This window comes from Panthera leo, chromosome A1 (assembly GCF_018350215.1).
Source record: "Panthera leo isolate Ple1 chromosome A1, P.leo_Ple1_pat1.1, whole genome shotgun sequence".
Classification (NCBI taxonomy): domain Eukaryota; kingdom Metazoa; phylum Chordata; class Mammalia; order Carnivora; family Felidae; genus Panthera; species Panthera leo.
This window is the reverse complement of record NC_056679.1, coordinates 149,898,165-149,915,630: the sequence shown is the minus strand read 5'-3', so window position 1 is coordinate 149,915,630 and position 17,466 is coordinate 149,898,165. Positions and strand designations below refer to the sequence as shown.

Below are 17,466 nucleotides of genomic sequence, written 5' to 3'. Positions count from 1 at the left end.
ATCAAAGAAAATTAAGTTTCACCTGACGCAGGCGTTTATTAGATGTCCCTGGACTACTTTTCCGTAAACTGCAGAATGCCTGCAGACCTTTCATCCAATCCTACAAAAAAATGACAGCATTTCAAAGAAATATACTATACTTTATTCAGTTTCTGATCATTTTTTTTTTCCAAATTCAAGAGTTATTTCCTATTCCAGACTGCCATTTCTACACTCAACAGTATGTTGCACTTTAATACATCTGTGGCCCCATAAAGTTAAAACAATGACCAAAACTATTATAATAATTCTTAAAACTGTATTTCTGTAGAATCCCTAAATTAATGTTAAGTACACCACGAGTGACCATTAATTAGTCCCAAGCTAAAATTATATATGGTCATTAAGCAGTCATGTTTTGTGAAAGGAGGGCTGAGTACCAAACCAATTGACCGTGTTTTGACTGGTCTGATGACGAGTACTCTAATCTTACCTTAGACCAGGATATAGGTAGAAACGTGTAAGGGGATCTGGGTTATTAATAAGCTTTTCAAATGGAACATTAAAAAAAATTTTCAGGCTAATATTCCAATTAAATTGAAGCCATTTATTTTTAAATGTTTATCTAGTGGTCTGGAGAAAGGAGAGAATCATCTTAGGTTTATCAAAAATAAGTCTAAATGCTTCACGTTGGCTTACATATTTCCACAAAGTCCTGTACTACTGCTTTATTCAGTTTTCTCTCTAGCTTGTTGGCTATTTCAATCAGTCTGAACTCTGTGAATGTTTACAGAACATCTTTATAGAACAAATTAAGACCAAATCAATTACCATAGCTTCAGAAATAGAAGAGTAACCACAGATCCCACAGGCCACCAAAGTAACAGAAACTGGAAATACCAGTAGTATTTTTGGACTTTAAGTGGTATACAGAAATAAAGAAGATGAAAAGTGTATATATAAGTACAAAAAGAAGATGTTCTATTTATACTGAAATGCCATGGAGTATAATAACACATTTTTATTTAGAAAGAGGGATCATGGTGAAATAATTGGAAGGCTGGATAATGAAGTTTAAATTTCTTTGCTAAGTCAATTTCTAGCATTAAGAAAATATATATCTAAGTTACCGAAATGATTTGAACTCTACTTTTTGCATCTAAATATTAGGAATAGTACCCACAAAACAAGCTTTTTTTCTGTGCTATATGTTAATATTTATTTGAAATATTTTGGAAAGATTTGAAACATGACATTCAATTATGAGCCATAAAACATAATGTGGCTCATTCATCAAGTTTATTCTAGAGTCTGAGATAGTTTCATAATTTACAAATCAGGCACACATGCCTGGATCCAGTTTAAAGAGCTTCTGCCTCATATCTAGAGTTGGCAAGTTATCTTCTATTTACAACAAAGTTGTTTTCTTTGACCTCTTAACCACCTTCTGATTCCTTCCATAGACTATAAGCAGAACAAATATCACCATATTTGTACAAAATACCAGTAAACGCCCCTGAAACATTATGGCTCAAAGAAATCAAAGTGTCTTCACAACACGGCTTAAAATTTAATAAAAGTTTTAAGAAGGGCATTGCATATGGATCAATGCCCAGTGCTGAAAGTAGACATTACATGCAGAGTAGGAGAAAATAGAAAATTCCTAAAATACTTTTCTTTTTGATGACTGAACTTCTATCTTTAGGAATGGACTAGTGAAGAATAACAGTGCCTGTTAGCAAAACTAACTGGCTTACCTTTCAGTTGTACTGAGAATATCTATAACCTTTCTGCAGAGAGGATTTTAAATGAGCATTTTCAGCTGGACTCAACATCACAGAGTATTTAAAAAGGTCGATTTAAAATGAGGTTTTCATTCCTAATAGCCCTTCACTGCAGTTTTGTGCATTTCTTTATAAAAAAATTTTACACATCAAAGTTCTCATCCCTTGAAATAAAAAGATGATTTCAGTATTCCTTTTTATGTCTTTATCATAAATCTAACAGTTTTCTATTCTAGTTCAAAAGAAAACATGAGCTAAATAAAAGCTTGCAGTAGTTGAAAAAAACAATGAACTTACCTCTGCTTGTTCTGGAGTTTCTCCTGCAAAGTAAAAAATGTAATGTTCTTCACTAAAGTGCTGAACCACTATCTGAAAACAGTTTGGCCTTTAAAATACAAACAGAAAAGTTATTAGGAAGGTTAATAAAAAGCATTAAAACACACCAACTTAAAAAAAAATCAGAACATATAATTATATAATGTCTAACAATTAACATAATTCTTAATTTTGAGAACTACTCCAATGTACCAGATCATTCCTGGGGGAAACAAAAAAAAAAAATGCCAGCTGCATTTATTTTAGACAACTTTTTGTCCGCACCACTGAAATTTTATGAATCCTTCAAAGTTTCAAAAAGTTTTATGCTAGAATTGTCCATCTAAATATTTTTTAAAGCAAAATGTTACTAAATTCACCACTTCAGAATGATATATAATATACATTTAGATGTGCTGGAAAGACTAGACATGTTCTTAGACCAAAAATGTTCTTAATGGTTATCTCTCAATGGATTGTGGGTAATTTTTTAAAATCTATTTTTATGTATTTAAAAAAATTTTTTTTTACAACTGACCATCTATCCTCATTTGTTAAAATGGAAACATCATCTGCTCACACATATGCTTGTTCTGATGATTAAGTAACCCAATGGCGATACACAGTATATGTTAGTTCTTGTCCTCCAATAGCACACACCATTACTAGAATTCATTTGACAGGGAAGTACATTAGATAGTACTTTGTATCTTTTTTGAAGATGGACTGGCTTTCCAACTAGACTTGAAAATGATCATAAAATGTTTTTTAAGGACCTTCATGTGTTTGAAACTCAATAAATGTTTTTTCTAGTTGCCTTCACCAAAGATTATATCTTTTAATGTTAGGAGGCCATAGCAAAATACCCCAAGTACAAGCTTACACATTTATTAAAGATAAAAACCATCCTTTCATGTTTTGAGAAGGCTATAAAAGAATAGAAAATACCAATTAGAAACTTCAGGATCCGAAAGCATCTTGAATCAGTCTGACCTTGCCGGCTTCATAAATTATAAACAAAAAACAACGTTTGAAATCACTAGAGAACAACGAGAGCAGCTAAGACTTAAGAGGCCAAGATCACAGTGAGATGAGCCTGCCTTTCTCCACAGCTTTTCCTTTCAAGGTGGTGCCAGTTTCTAACTGTGTAGGGCAAGAAGCTGAAACGCTAAGCAGAAAGCCGCATCTGAGAGGCTCAAAAGCCAAACCAGCACATTGAACAGTTTCATATTGCTAGGAGACAAATGACTTTGGGGCCTTTAAAAGAAAAGGCTTTGAGATAAGACGCGTACAAGGGCCATGCCTTGAGAATAAGGGTAATCCAGGAATAGAACGGCCTTCACTAATACATCCATTATACCTCCAATTGATCCCTGAGGGGACTCCTCTGGCAGAAGAACAATCCTTTCTGGAGGCAATAACATTATCCATAGCTTCCACAGTTTTTCATACAGAATTGTCCACCATTTAGTCAAACATAAGTAGACATCCCAGGAATCATGATCAAATGACTGAAAAGCCAAAAAACAAACAAACAAAAAAACCCAAAAAACAAAACAAAAAAAAACCAAAGTGGAAAGACCTACATATAATCCAGATGCTGTTTGATACAACTTTCAAATAGCTGTAATAAAAAGGTATAAGAAAACAGGTAACAAAATAGACAATTTTGCCAGATAACTACATCCATAAAAGAATCAAATGGAAATTCTAAATTCAAAAATGTAATTAATAAAATTAAGACCTCAAGAAATGCATTCAATTACAGAAGAACAGATTAGTGAATTGAAAGTCAAGTAAGAATACCCAGCCTGAGGCACATAAAGGAAAATAATATGAAAAACGTGGAAAACTATGTCATAGACACATGGGACATAAAGATGTAACATGGATCACACAGAGCAGATGCACAAGAATGTGGTGGAAGAACTGTTTAAACAGATTATAACCAAGAATTTTCTGAAACTGGCAAAAGACATCAGTGTCAAACTGAAGAAGCTCTGCTAACATTAGGGTAAAGTGTTTGTTTGTTTTTTAATTACCGGAGGCACATTACATTGTTTAGCTACTAAAAATCTAAAGAAAAAGCTCAAAGCAACCAGAAAAAGATAAAATATAGTACACCTCAAAGAGAAAAAAAAAAAGATCGATTATTTCTAAGAGACAATCAGAATCAGAAACAGAAGAAAATGCTGGAAGGCAGAAAAATATCTTTAAAATACTGAAAAAAATGTCAACTTAAAATTTAATATCCAGTAAAAGCATTGTTCCTAAATGACGATAAACAGTAAATACTGCCACAAAGAAAGATTAAGCCTATGAAAAGATAAAAAGTATAAAACATTCCCACATAAATATTCACTACAATAACTCAGTCACTGAAATGTTTTTCAACTTGTCCTGCTGGAATGATTATATTTAAAGTAAAACCATTTAAAAGTGAGAAGTTTAATATAAAGAAATAGAATGCTTAGAGACCTCTTAATATTGAAAATGATCTGGAAAAACCACATAGCTGTGCAGCTAAAGCAGTTTAGGAAAACATGCACGGTTCACCTCTACTACAGGGGCTGTCGTTAACTTTCACATTCCATTCCACGCACAAGCCACAGGTCAGTGTACAGGCTTCTAGCCATACCCAGAGCAAGAAACGTTCAGTGTCAGCCATGTATTTTAAAGAAAAAAAGTGCTGCATTCATCCACAATTTCCCCTTTTGTACTATCAGATTTGCATTCCAGGATACAAAATCTGGTATCAACCTCTTTTTCACTAGTCCTACTATCTGGTAGAAGTGTCTGTTCATTTCCTTGATATTGCTGATGCTGTTTTTCTTGGCATCCATTCTTTCTTGGTGCTACCCAACTATTTCACAGTAAGTCCCCCCAAAATAAAGTTGGTGATGGTAAGCTGGCATACTTTGAAAAAACTGAGGGGCGCCTGGGTGGCTCAGTCGGTTAAGTGTCCGACATCGGCTCAGGTCATGATCTCACAGTTCCTGAGTTCAAGCCCCGTGTAGGGTTCTGTGCTGACGGCTCGGAGCCTGGAGCCTGCTTCAGATTCTGTGTCTCCCTCTCTCTGCCCCTCCCCTGCTCATGCTCTATCTCTGTCTCAAAAATAAACAAACATTAAAAAAAAATTTTTAAAAAAACTCAGTTCTTTAAAATAAAAGACGTACCTAAGTTCCCATGAATGTAACTTTTTCATACCACGTTTAGACTTGGTCTCATTAAATACAACATCTTCAAATTCTTAAAAGCCACCTTCACCAAGAAACTTTGTACAAGAAGCAAGCTGTGTGATCTTGCAGCAAATGGAAAATGTGTATTTACTGCTCTTCTACAACCTGAAACTCCTTTCTTAATATTAACCGTAACAGGAATAATTCAGTCTCTTTAAATTGCATTAAAAGACACAGTCTTGGGGCGCCTGGGTGGCTCAGTCGGTTGAGCGGCCGAGTTCGGCTCAGGTCACGGTCTCGCGGTTCGTGAGTTCCAGCCCCGCGTCGGCTCTGTGCTGACAGCTCAGAGCGTGGAGCCTGTTTCGGATTCTGTGTCTCCCTCTCTCTGACCCTCCCCTGTTCACGCTCTGTCTCTCTCTGTCTCAAAAATAAATAAACATTAAAAAAAAAAAAAAAAAGATACAGTCTTTCCTTAACTCTAGCAGTCATTCCTTTAATTGGCAAGTGTAATGTTAACCTTTCTTTTTGATACTGTAAACTGGTTTTCAGTCCACTTGCGCCTGTTCATAGAAAGTACGTCAAAATAATGGTACAGCTTTTCCCCAAATTTACACAGATGTAGCTTTGTCTTAATAATTCTTTAAGATTATTACTGAAATTATACATATCAATAGGGAGTCATTTTTAACCTCATTTTTCCAAAGTTGAATTTCTGCTTTGAATCCATAACCTATCAGAACATATTAATATACTTTTGTGTTCTACTTCTAATTTTGAGGAACTTTATCCATTCTTCAACTAATCTGTAAAGTGGGAATCATTCACCAAGAAGATTTTTCTTATAGATCATAACACTTCAGTAAAACTCTTCTTCTGGATGACTTACGGACTCTGGTCTCAAACAGCAGAGTGGTATTCTGATCCTCTTTCCTCCCATAAAGCTGAAAACATGTGCAGCTGAAGCAGCTTGGATTTTATATGACTCCATTTTATAATATTTAGCGTGGAATTCAGGTCCAAAGACAGACTTTTACTATGAGAGCCTCTCTGTATTGCTTATTTTCCAGAATGAGTTTTTGATGTAAAAATCTTTAAATGTTCCTATCATGAAGCTTCATCACTGATCATAAACTTAAATACTATTTCTGCAAGATCTTCTTGCAGAAGATATAATTTACTGTTTTATATACTTTATCCTCAGCAATTTCTTTGGTAATCCTTTGAGTAGCCAACAATGTACTTCCAAGTATTTCTCTAATGTTTGCAGATTCATCAGTGTGTAGTGAAAATGTCACCTCTGGATCTGTATACAGCCTCTATCATTTGATACACCCACCAATGCATTTACTGATAATACTATCTGAACACAATCAAATACTATTTGAAAATGGTATCTCTTCTAGTTCTTTTGCTTTTTGGCTTCAAACATAAAACTGCCAATTTCCATGCACACTGATTCAACAAGCAAATACTCCAACTCTGTGTGAAGCATTCTGGCTTTAGCTTTAGCTATTAATTGCAAGAGTTCCCAGAAAACTTCCCAAATAAAATGTTACCATAGGAACAGATCTATGGAGGGGAGGGGATTGGGAGGGGAAATAGAGGGGGGGAAAGCTTTTATTTAGTAGTAAATGCAAAATATTTAGGCTGAGGATGAGAAGCTGTATTGGCTTTAGTTATCCCAATACATTTTTTAAAGTTTATTTATTTTGAGAGAGAGAGAGAGAGAGAGACAGCATGCACACAAGTGGAGGAGGGGGAGAGAGAGAGAGAGAGAGAGAGAGAGAGAGAGAGAGAGAGAGAATATCCCAAGTAGGCTCCGTGCTGTCAGCACAAAGCCTGATGTGGGGCTGGAACTCATGAACTGTGAGATCATGACCTGAGCTGAAAATGAGAAATGAGTTGGACACTTAACCAAATGAGCCACCCAGGCGCCTCTGACCCCAATACATTTCTTAAGAGGCCTAATTAATAGGCTGCATTTTTTAAAATTAAGGCTACTGTTTTTATCTTGTGAATTTAATGACTTTCCAGCTATAATCACCAAAATGCCCTTTATGGTGGGAAAATAACTGTCTATACATTAAAGCCAATCATAAAGAACAATGAAAAAAAATCTCGTTATTTTTTTTAAAACTCCCTTATATATTTTACAGTAAATGCAAGGTTAACTTCTGTGTTAACAGAAAAAAAGTGTAAATGTAAAATACAAAATGAAACTAAGTCTTACCACTGACACAAAAAGTAACTTCAATGATGATCAACAACAACAAAAAAACGAATAAAATAAGGGGCGCCTGGGTGGCTCAGTCAGTTAAGCGTCCGACTTTGGCTCAGGTCATGATCTCGCGGTCCGTGAGTTCGAGAGCCCGCGTCGGGCTCTGTGCTAACAGTTCAGATTCTGGAGTCTGCTTCAGATTCTGTCTCCTCCTCTCTCTCTCTCTGCCCCTCCCCACCTCATGCTCTGTCTCAAAAATGAATAAATGTTAAAAAAATTAAGAAAAAAACGAATAAAATAACATTCAGAGTAAATGGGTGATTTAAGAAAAAACTCAGAGGAAAGTATCCAAGTGTGTGCCACTGCAGAGAGCTTTTCGGTCCACAAGTGTTATGTGCCAGTTCTTTTGCCAAAATAAAATAGTAAGTTAAAACAGTTTATAAAAGAAGTCATAATTTCAAGTTGTATAGATTTTGAGATACAAAACATTTAATATTTTTATTACGGTAACATTTTACAACCACCAATATCTCAACCAATTTGCAGCATGCTAGTTGGGAAGCTCTGATCTAACTGTCTAAATGAATTTATACCCATCTTCTAAGATTCGGCTTAAGAGCCAGCTATTTCATATTACTTATTTCAATAAGCTTGTCCTCAAAATCTCTTCCCTCTGGGAACTATTCACAGCACTATTAGGGAACAGTGACTGGTAGTGAATAGTGTGACTGTCTCCCCAACATGTGTTTCCCTCTCCCACAGAGAATACATAGCAGCCTCACTATTTGGATGTGATCATCTTCAGCAACAGGACTTGGGCACCCGATGGCCTCTGTTTATGAAGGTAATCCCACTCCAGACTGATTGAGAGGTGGCTCAGTAGAGCATTCTCAGGATTTTCAATCATTACTGGAGGGAATGCTTACTTTTCCTTTGTCTGGGTACCATATGCCACTATGCTACCATGTTTTGTGACAAAGAATTCAGCACACACAAAGGCAAGCAGAGGGGAAATCTCAACAGAAAAAGAGCCAGGAGTCTGATCTAACCACACCTGAAGGCCAAGATTCCATACTGTGGGGGGGGGGGGGGGGGGGGGGGGGGGGAGGGAATCTTAGGAAATCCTATCTTACCCAAAAGATTATTGTTTGTTTTTTTGCAATAGCTGTTTTTATGAAATATTAGGAATTAAAAAAAAAGTGGGAGGAGTTATCAAAGTCCAAAGGATTCATGAAAATACTTCATATTATACTTCCCTGTTAGTGACTGATTCACAACAGAAACACTTGGGCTAAGGCTCCAAAAAGCCCTGTTGTAAAGATAAACTATCTGTTCGAGTCAGCATTTCTTAAACCTTGACCATTTTAAAAAAATGACTAAATTTTTAATTATTAATTTGTCTATAATTAAAATTACACAATAACACTATTCCTAAACCCAGTTTGGAAAGAAGAAATGACAAAGCCATATGCTCTACATGAACTTTTCTCAACTTAAATAGGATAAAACTAGACTTGCTTACTAGAAATGCCATCCTCCAGCAGAAAAAAGTTGTAAAAACCATTTGTTTTAACGGCTTTGTGTTTTATTAGTAACAGTAAGTAATGAAAATGATACATGTATCTAAAAAGGCTCCAGAATGGATTATTAGTAATACTGATGGGGAAAGGTAAACAAAGGCCAGGGTTCCTAATCAAAAAACTAGACGTAATCAAGAGCTGGATTTGCCTTATGTCCAGGATACACCTTTAGCTTATATTATACATTTATATTTATTTTTTGAAAAGCTCTGAAATTAATGTAAAAAAAAAATGTTTCAACTCCAAATCTGAAGTACTCTCCTGTTTCCTAGGAAGCAATTATTTTTATATTAAAATTGTTCCTTAATATCACATTTTTTAGGAACAGGCCTATCAAGCTAATAGTACAACTGAGTGTATTTAGGACTATCAGATGCAGTGAGTTCAGAGGGAATGTGATACAATAGGGAAGAGGACAAGACTCAAAGTCAGTCACTCAAAAGACTGGTGATGGGGCAGGGAGGAAACATGCCTTATGCAGGTTATGTTTTACTAAAGGAAGTGTCATTCCAAAGATTTCTATGTAATAAAAGAGTAGAATTTCATGCACAGGTTAGTCTAAAATAAATAAGGAAGACAGAAATTACCCTACAAAGTATATCTGACATTTTAAGATGATTTTAGGACTCACAGAATCAGTTGGCTAGGTTTTGAAAAATGATCTGAACACATCCACCTGTTTTTTTATTAAAACAATTCTAAAAAGAAATAGGAAACCAATTTCTTACCTGCCAAAGAGACTATCATGAACAACATAGACAGAACATACACTGAGATCTATTAATCCTTTTGGTTTTGTAGCTCGTTTTTCACTTTCAAAATAAATAAGTTGGGCATCACTGCCCTCTAAGATAAAATATAAATTTTTCCACCGTTTTCCTTTGCCTGTTAAAAAAAAAAATGCTTCCCGTTAGCCAAATAATAAACTATTGAGTGATATATATATTAAGTCATAAAAATCATTATTGCTAAATATAAAAATCATGTTTCCATTTTTATTCCAAAGCTTCAATAACACACCAATCCTTATAAAATGAAAAAATGCCTCAATTTATCTGTAGAAAAATGCCTTGTAAATGACAAAATTACCTGAACTACATCTCTGGAGATTTCATTAAGATAAAATCTTTAAAACTCTTGCTTAGGTGTAATTTTTTTCTAGTCGTAAGAAAAAACACTCTTCTACCACACCCCCTAACAGCCAACCCTGTGACATTTCTTTATGTCAAATTGAGGCAAATCTATAAAACAGAAACATCAAAACAGTCAATGTGTTTGGGGCACTTAGGTGGCTCAGTCGGTTAAGCATCTGACTCTTGATTTCTGCTCATATCACGATCTCATGGGTCATGAGTTTGAGCCCCATGACAGGCTCTGCTTGGGATTCTCTCTGCCCTCCCCAGCTCATGTGCCTATGCTCTGTCTCTCTCTCAAAATAACTAAATAAACTTAAAATTTAAAAAAAGGGAAACAATGAGTGTGACAAGTATCAAAAAAGTTTCTCTTAAAAAAGAAAAATAATAATGAAGTATGGGGTGGAGAGGGGGCAAAGAATCCAACACCTTGCACTGGAACTGACTTTAAGATTTAAAAGATATACTTGGAAATATGGAAGCCTGTTTCATGAAACTCTGCTGGGGCATGTTGACGTAATACACCTAAACTCTACATTTTGAAGGATCCTTACATAAAAGCTTTAAACAATGGTCAATTACTAAATAATAATTCATGTCAAAACAACTTATTAAATACAAATCTCAATGGGAATTTTTATGCCCAATATTTACAATGTTTCTACTAAATATTAATGGTAAAATACTGAAATTTAATCTTTAGTCTTAAAGTTAACACTTACCCTTTTTCAGAAGATAACCTTTTTTAACAATATTTTTATAAAAGGCATCCTTTGTTTTTCGACGAATCGTATTATAGATTTCCTTGCCATCTACTGTATCACTGAGTACTTGTTCTTGATCCTGAATTTTTAAAAATATTAAAAATTATTTCATGAATTCTTGATGGAAATTAAGCAAAACCTACTTGATAACTAATTAAAAGCCAGGCTGCTTGTCTATCTAGACATTTACAAAAGGTTTTAATGCTAAAATTTCAAATAACACTAACACCTATATTCAGAGATCCTTTGCTTTTCAAAGAAATTTTCAAAAATACAGTTTTGTTGTGTTACAGCAAATAACACTGTTTTGAAAACATGACTTTGTCCCAACAGAACTGCTAAGTTAGGAACCAATTTAAGCAGAACCAAATTCATGGTTGCTGATCCCGTTACATCTGCGAGAATCACTAGGCGAATGCAGAAAACTGCACACAGCTGAAGTGAGATGCACGGGAGTATACAAAACACACCTCAAGTACTAACAGCCCTCTCAGTTCGCCAAGCGCTATATGCCTTACCCATCTATCCACACCTGATATTACGCCATCTGATTTCAACTAGTTCTCCTACCACTTTACAATATTCACAACCCTTCTGATGGCCTCTTACGCAAGTAAACCTCATGTCTTTTTCAAGGTAAAGTGCCATATTTATTGTAGTAAATATCTTGGAACCATTTAGCACATACAAAAACTATGTTACATTTTATTACGTTCTCATCTGTATGTGTTACTGATGAGGTTTTTGAGTGTTATACCCCTAACGTCACCTTCCCATAACGTTGTAACTTTTATTTCATGGTTTTACATAACTCTTTGACTTATAGGAATGCATGCATGTGTCTTAACTGCTAAATCCTCCCAAATAACAAAATTAATTCTGATGTCAGGAAGAATATAAAGAGTGTCTTTATAATGATCTTTCCAAAATAAATCAATCATCAGTATTACCACTGGGATCCACTGGACTCAATTTCAGTTTTTAGTTTCTTTGTTGAGCACTTCTTAATATTTGCTAGGCTTAAGATTTTATGACTTTTTTTCTAAGAGACCTTATGGGTCCATATGATCTTTTTAGAAATCTAAGATATGAGATTTTCACAAATCTTATTCTTCCCATATCTTGAAACATTCTGCTATCTCATCATCTTATGAACCATTTCATCATTATTCAGCAATTAACTCCCAAGTATGCTAAAGAGTAGGGGTTGGCAAACCATGGCCCCTGTGCCAAATCCAACCCACTGCCTGTTTCTGGACATGCAGTTTTATCAAAACATAGCCACGCTCATTCCTTTATGTTTTGTCTGTGGCTGCTTTCACACTACAAAGGCATAGTTCAGCAGTTGAGATGGAGACTGAGTGGCCTGCAAAACCTAAAATATTTATAATCTGGCCCTTTACAAAACAGTTTGCCAACCGTTTGGCTTAGAGGATGATGCAAGAGTGAAATCAATCATCTCTGTTGCCTCACCCTTTGTTGTTGTCTTTTGACTGTGCTGCCAAGTGTTGCAGCATCTTTCAAAAAAGTATGTAAGACCATCTAAGTTATCTTTATATTAGCTTACACTGAACATGGCCCAGAACTCCTAATATTCTGCTCATATTAGCAAAGAGGAAAACCTGACATGAGAAGATGTCTGACAATTATTGAAAGATTAAGATGAATGCCAAGAGGCAGCAGCACTTTGGGATCTACTGTGATGATAAAATTGATTTTTGAGAAGATGATAGTATCCTCGGTGAACTTTATCAAACTCAAGAAGCACTGAGTAAATCATACATTTCTAAGAGAAAAAAAGAAAATACGATGTTTTTATCTAGTCAATCATTTAGTAGGAAGGATGTCATCATGCAATATTTTGTGACAAGAATCTAGATTGCTCTGTTTTGATCTTAAGAAATAAGGGCTTTTTAAATGTTTATGTTTGTGCACCAAGATTTACTTAAGGTAATTTTAAGCACACAAAAGGTACTTTGTAACCAAAGGTAACTGTAGAATTTTTTAAACTCACCATATTTATCATTGTAATTGATGTTTATAAATCTAAACAGGAAAATATTTTACCTTTATGGAGTCGAGAACACTGTATTCTACCAACAAAACTATAAGCCATCCGAAAGTTTTTAAAGTATATTCCATTTGATCATTCAAGTACATGACAAACCAGCAAAAATCACAAACTAAAACCCATAGAGAGATATCTACATCTGGAATCAGTATCAGATTCTGACCGTGAAAGTGTGGGAAGAAGAATCAGAGTAATTATAGGCAAGAGTTGATTAGCGATGTACTGCATCTCTAATTGATTAGAGATGAAATCTGGAATTAGGATTTACAAGATGGAAATATCCAGGTCCACGCGTGACAGTAGGTTAAGTTAGCTGCCTATTTCAAGTATGTAAGCCTTTATAACCAAGGAAATTCAGAAAAATATTCGAGTTTGCTATGTTTAAATTCTTAATGAATTTTCTAGTAACTTTTTTTGGACTATACCTTTATTCCTACTTCTAAGAATTATTCATAAAATGACTTCAGAATTAAAAATTTAAAAGGATACATTGGACCCAGATGATAAAGAGTAATGACTATGTTCCTGGTTATATAGATTTGTACTTATCAGTCTTTTATTTCAATAATGATAATATTTAGTATTGGCTATGGAACGGGGCATAGTTGTAGTCAGTTATTTATGATGTATAACTAATATTAAGATTTAAACATATGACTTCCAGACAATCTCTATAGGTTTTTTCTAAATTGTATTATGGCAGGGACTGATATACTAATTTACAATTCCCAAAGGATTCTAATAAATTAGATGACACTATGACCAAGAACACAAATTCACTTTCCAAGTTCCAATAAAACACTAGATGACAAGAGGGAAAGCTTCAGGGCCTACTCTCTACACACTTCTGGAGAAGTCTTAAATGCTCCATCACATTTAATTCAATAAATGTGTGTGGAGTGCCAGGTACTGCTCTAGTTTTTGAGATACATCAGTGAACAAACCAAAGATCCTTATCCTCAGAGAACTTATATTCTAATGAGGAAAGATAATAAACATAACAAATAAAGCATAAGTTAATAAATGTTAAGTGCTTTTGTTAAGTGCTTTACATGGTAAGGGCGAGTAGCAGTATTAAATAAGGTGTGTAGGCAAGTCTCACTGTGAAGCTAACTTCTGAGCAAAACCTGAAAGAAATAAGAGAATGAGGCAAGTGGATATTTGATTAAAAAAACATTTGTGGGCAGAGTAAACAGCTGAAGTAAAGATCCTAATACAGGAAAGAGTGTGGCATATTCTAAAAAATAGCAGAGAAGCCAGCATGAGTAAACAAACACAAGTGAGAGAGAAGGATGGCAGAAAGAGACAGGTTCAGAGAACCAAAGACAGACCATCTAAGAGTCTGCCAGGCCACCGTAAGGACTTTAGCTTTCACTCTGAATGAAATGTAGAACATATGCAAATATTAAAGAGAAGAGTGAAATGATTTGACTCACAATTTAAGTGGATCCCTCTGACAATTATTCAGTGTTAAGGGGTGAAAGTGGAAACAGGGAGATGAAAGTCAGATTCTGATGGTGGTCATGTTCTAGATTTATTTGGAAGGCAGAGGCAGCATGGTGTTCCTGACAGTATGGATACAAAGCATAGGAGAGAAAGAAGAGTCAAGAATAACTTGACGCCCTAAATAATTTACTTATCTTCTCCAGTCTGAATTTCCCTGTCTTACGGTAGCAACGTCATCAAGTTGTTGAAAAAATTAAATTAATACATTTAAGAACGGTGTCTAAAACATAGTGCTTAAAAAATGTTGGCTATTTTCTTGTGGGCTGCATTCTCTCAAAAGGCTCCTTCTCTTCTAGTGTCTGTCTTGAGAAGTGTTAGCTCCACAAAGTAAGCAGACTTAGCTAGGATTCTACTCTTTCTGTTCCAGCATCTTACTCTGGGTGAGGGTATGCAGAGTCCCCTTAGTGAGAGGGAGCTAATCAGTTTTTCAATAATAAAAGATTACTCCCCTTTCTGTTCTCTTATAGAATCCTGCTGGGAAGCATAGTTAAGTATCAAGATTCCCAAACTTCTACAGTAACCTACTTTTACTCCAGGCCCCCCAAAATAGACTTCAAATAGCATTTAATCATTGTCATGTAGTAATCAAACTGCCTTGTAATTAGCACTGGTTTCTGAAGTATCCGATGCATTAATTGGCACTTTTGCAAAGGACAACAATTTGGGGTTTGTTCAGTAATTAAACAGCAACTCAAGCGTGAGGCAGACTGTTTACATGAAGTAATTTCTTAAAACAACCTTATAACTTAGGTACAAACATTTACTAGATGTCAAATTTATTCTAAATTTATTTGATGTCTACATGTCTAGATGTTTGACTAGATGCCAAATGTATTGCTTTTTTATTCTAAAAAGTAATTTTTTCTAAAAAAATTCAATAAATCCTAAGCACAATTTCAAGATGGGAAAAGTCTGACTTAATCTGTAGGCCAACACAATAAAATCTGTAGACCTCTAAAACAAATTAAAGCCATCATTAATCTAACATCCAATGTGAATCAGAATTCAGGACATAGCAATGGGATGCAGTGGCAGAATCTGTCATCTGCAGGTAAAGGCACCTCTGACCCCTAATAAAAAAGACCTTGAGCAGTGCTTCTAGAAAACATGTACCATACTATGTTATTTAAAATAAACAAACAAAAAAAGTTAGTGTTAATGTTTGTTAAGTACAGTGAACAGCCCATGTCTGCCAGAACTGCCAGAGAAAGCAGGACATCAGTGCTGACTGCAGTAATTAGGCAGGTGTCAAGAAGGAAGTGAAACTTGAGATGGATCTTCAACTAGAGTGTTTACACAGGCCTATAGGAAGGGGCTGACATGAAGACAGCAGCAAGCACAATGAGATTAAGAGACATCAGTGATAATACAGAGGGGGTGAAGCGAGTGCTCTTCCAACTGGGGAGCACATAGTCATTCATTCAGCAACAATGATTGAATACCTCATGCCAGGTACTATTCTAGGCACTGGGACTACAACCCAACATCCCTGCTCTCGTGGACCATGCATTCTACGAGGAATGAAGCTATATTAAGTGTGACAAGATGATGATGATTCTTGAATTAATATTAAGCATCAGATAATGACCGCATCTCAGCAACTGTAATGACTAGCAGGTACAGCCATCTGAAACTAACGTGTTAGGAGGAGGGAAAATTGAGAAGCTAGAGACACAACCAAATACTGTGGAAGTTTATTTGGGTAACTGAAAATTCTTACAATCCTTCTTTATATCCTTAAAGTTCAGTGCCTCCATTTTCCACACAGGAATATTCTTAATCACTCTTTCAAAATACCTGTTCCTAACCTCTGCCACAAGCTTTCCCCAACACTCTCCAGGAAGTGTAAGAAATAAACAGACTAAGCAATCACCCTATGCACTAAGCAGCTAATATTCAACAGGCCCTCTTGTTCAGTACCAATCTTTCTTCTTATGTGGAGGATGTGAACCACTCTTGCCTTCCCTAAGACCTTGTACATCAGGTACTGCCAGTACATCTCACCCACTCTCCTCTTTACTAGTGGCTCTACCCAGAGTATACACATGTGCTCGAAACTCTCTCCCCGTAAGCCTATAGGCAAATAAACAATGAAATAAAAAGTTTAAACCTCTCTTAGCCCTGTATCTTCTTCTAGACATCATTTTTATTTTATTTACCAAGCTCACCTAGGTAAGCCCAGCTGTGATTTATCTTTGCTGCCTCCACTTTTGCCTCCAACAAACTCACTCCTTGACCCACTGACACTTGGCTTCTGCCCCAGCACTCCTTCTATTCTCAAAAAGGCACCAAGGCTAGAACCAACATAAATAAAAACCAAGTGATTCTCTTACAATTTACTTTCTGAAACAATCAGAATAATGGCAGTTTTAAATTTTATCCAATTTTAAATGCGTGAATGTGTGCATAAAACATACTACCAAAAATGCATTTTAAAATAAAATGCTTATTATTGCAAAAAGAAAAACAACACTGACCTGCATTGGTACAGGTTCCTTAAGATAATACCCTTCAACAATTTGTTCTTTTCGATAGTGATCTATGATGTCCCCAATGCTGTTAAAAATAAAAATAACTAATATTGACATAATCTGTCTTATAAAAAATACAAATCTTGAAAATACACAAAAACCCTATTAGCAAGGATTATCCATTTGCGTTTTTCCCAAGCATATAACCCAAATACATTAATAGTAAATATGATTATAATAGTCACATTATTTTAGAAAATCAAGAATTGGTTTACAGGTCAGAAAAACCTGAATCAGAGATTCCAATGTTGCATACATATACTCAAGAAGTCACTACAAGTTAGGAAAGAATAAAAGTCTACCATTTTTTTAAAAGAGCATTACTTTTAAAAGAGCAATTGAGAAAACTGATAAAGTACTGACTTCAAGTAAATTTTAAGAATTTTTATACTCAAAACACTTACAT

At 35.2% G+C, this 17,466-nt stretch overlaps 1 protein-coding gene across 1 annotated transcript in view; it reads right to left on the bottom strand.

The window, feature by feature from the left end:
• The window catches only part of RASA1 (RAS p21 protein activator 1), a 115,232-nt gene that overhangs the window by 18,463 nt on the left and 79,303 nt on the right, over nucleotides 1-17,466 (bottom strand). The window contains exons 9-13 of the mRNA XM_042942920.1: nucleotides 17,007-17,085; nucleotides 10,911-11,031; nucleotides 9,784-9,940; nucleotides 2,061-2,148; nucleotides 23-100 (exon numbers count right to left, since the gene is read on the bottom strand). Coding sequence (XP_042798854.1) covers nucleotides 23-100; nucleotides 2,061-2,148; nucleotides 9,784-9,940; nucleotides 10,911-11,031; nucleotides 17,007-17,085 — 523 coding nt within the window. The remainder of the gene's footprint in view (nucleotides 1-22; nucleotides 101-2,060; nucleotides 2,149-9,783; nucleotides 9,941-10,910; nucleotides 11,032-17,006; nucleotides 17,086-17,466) is intronic.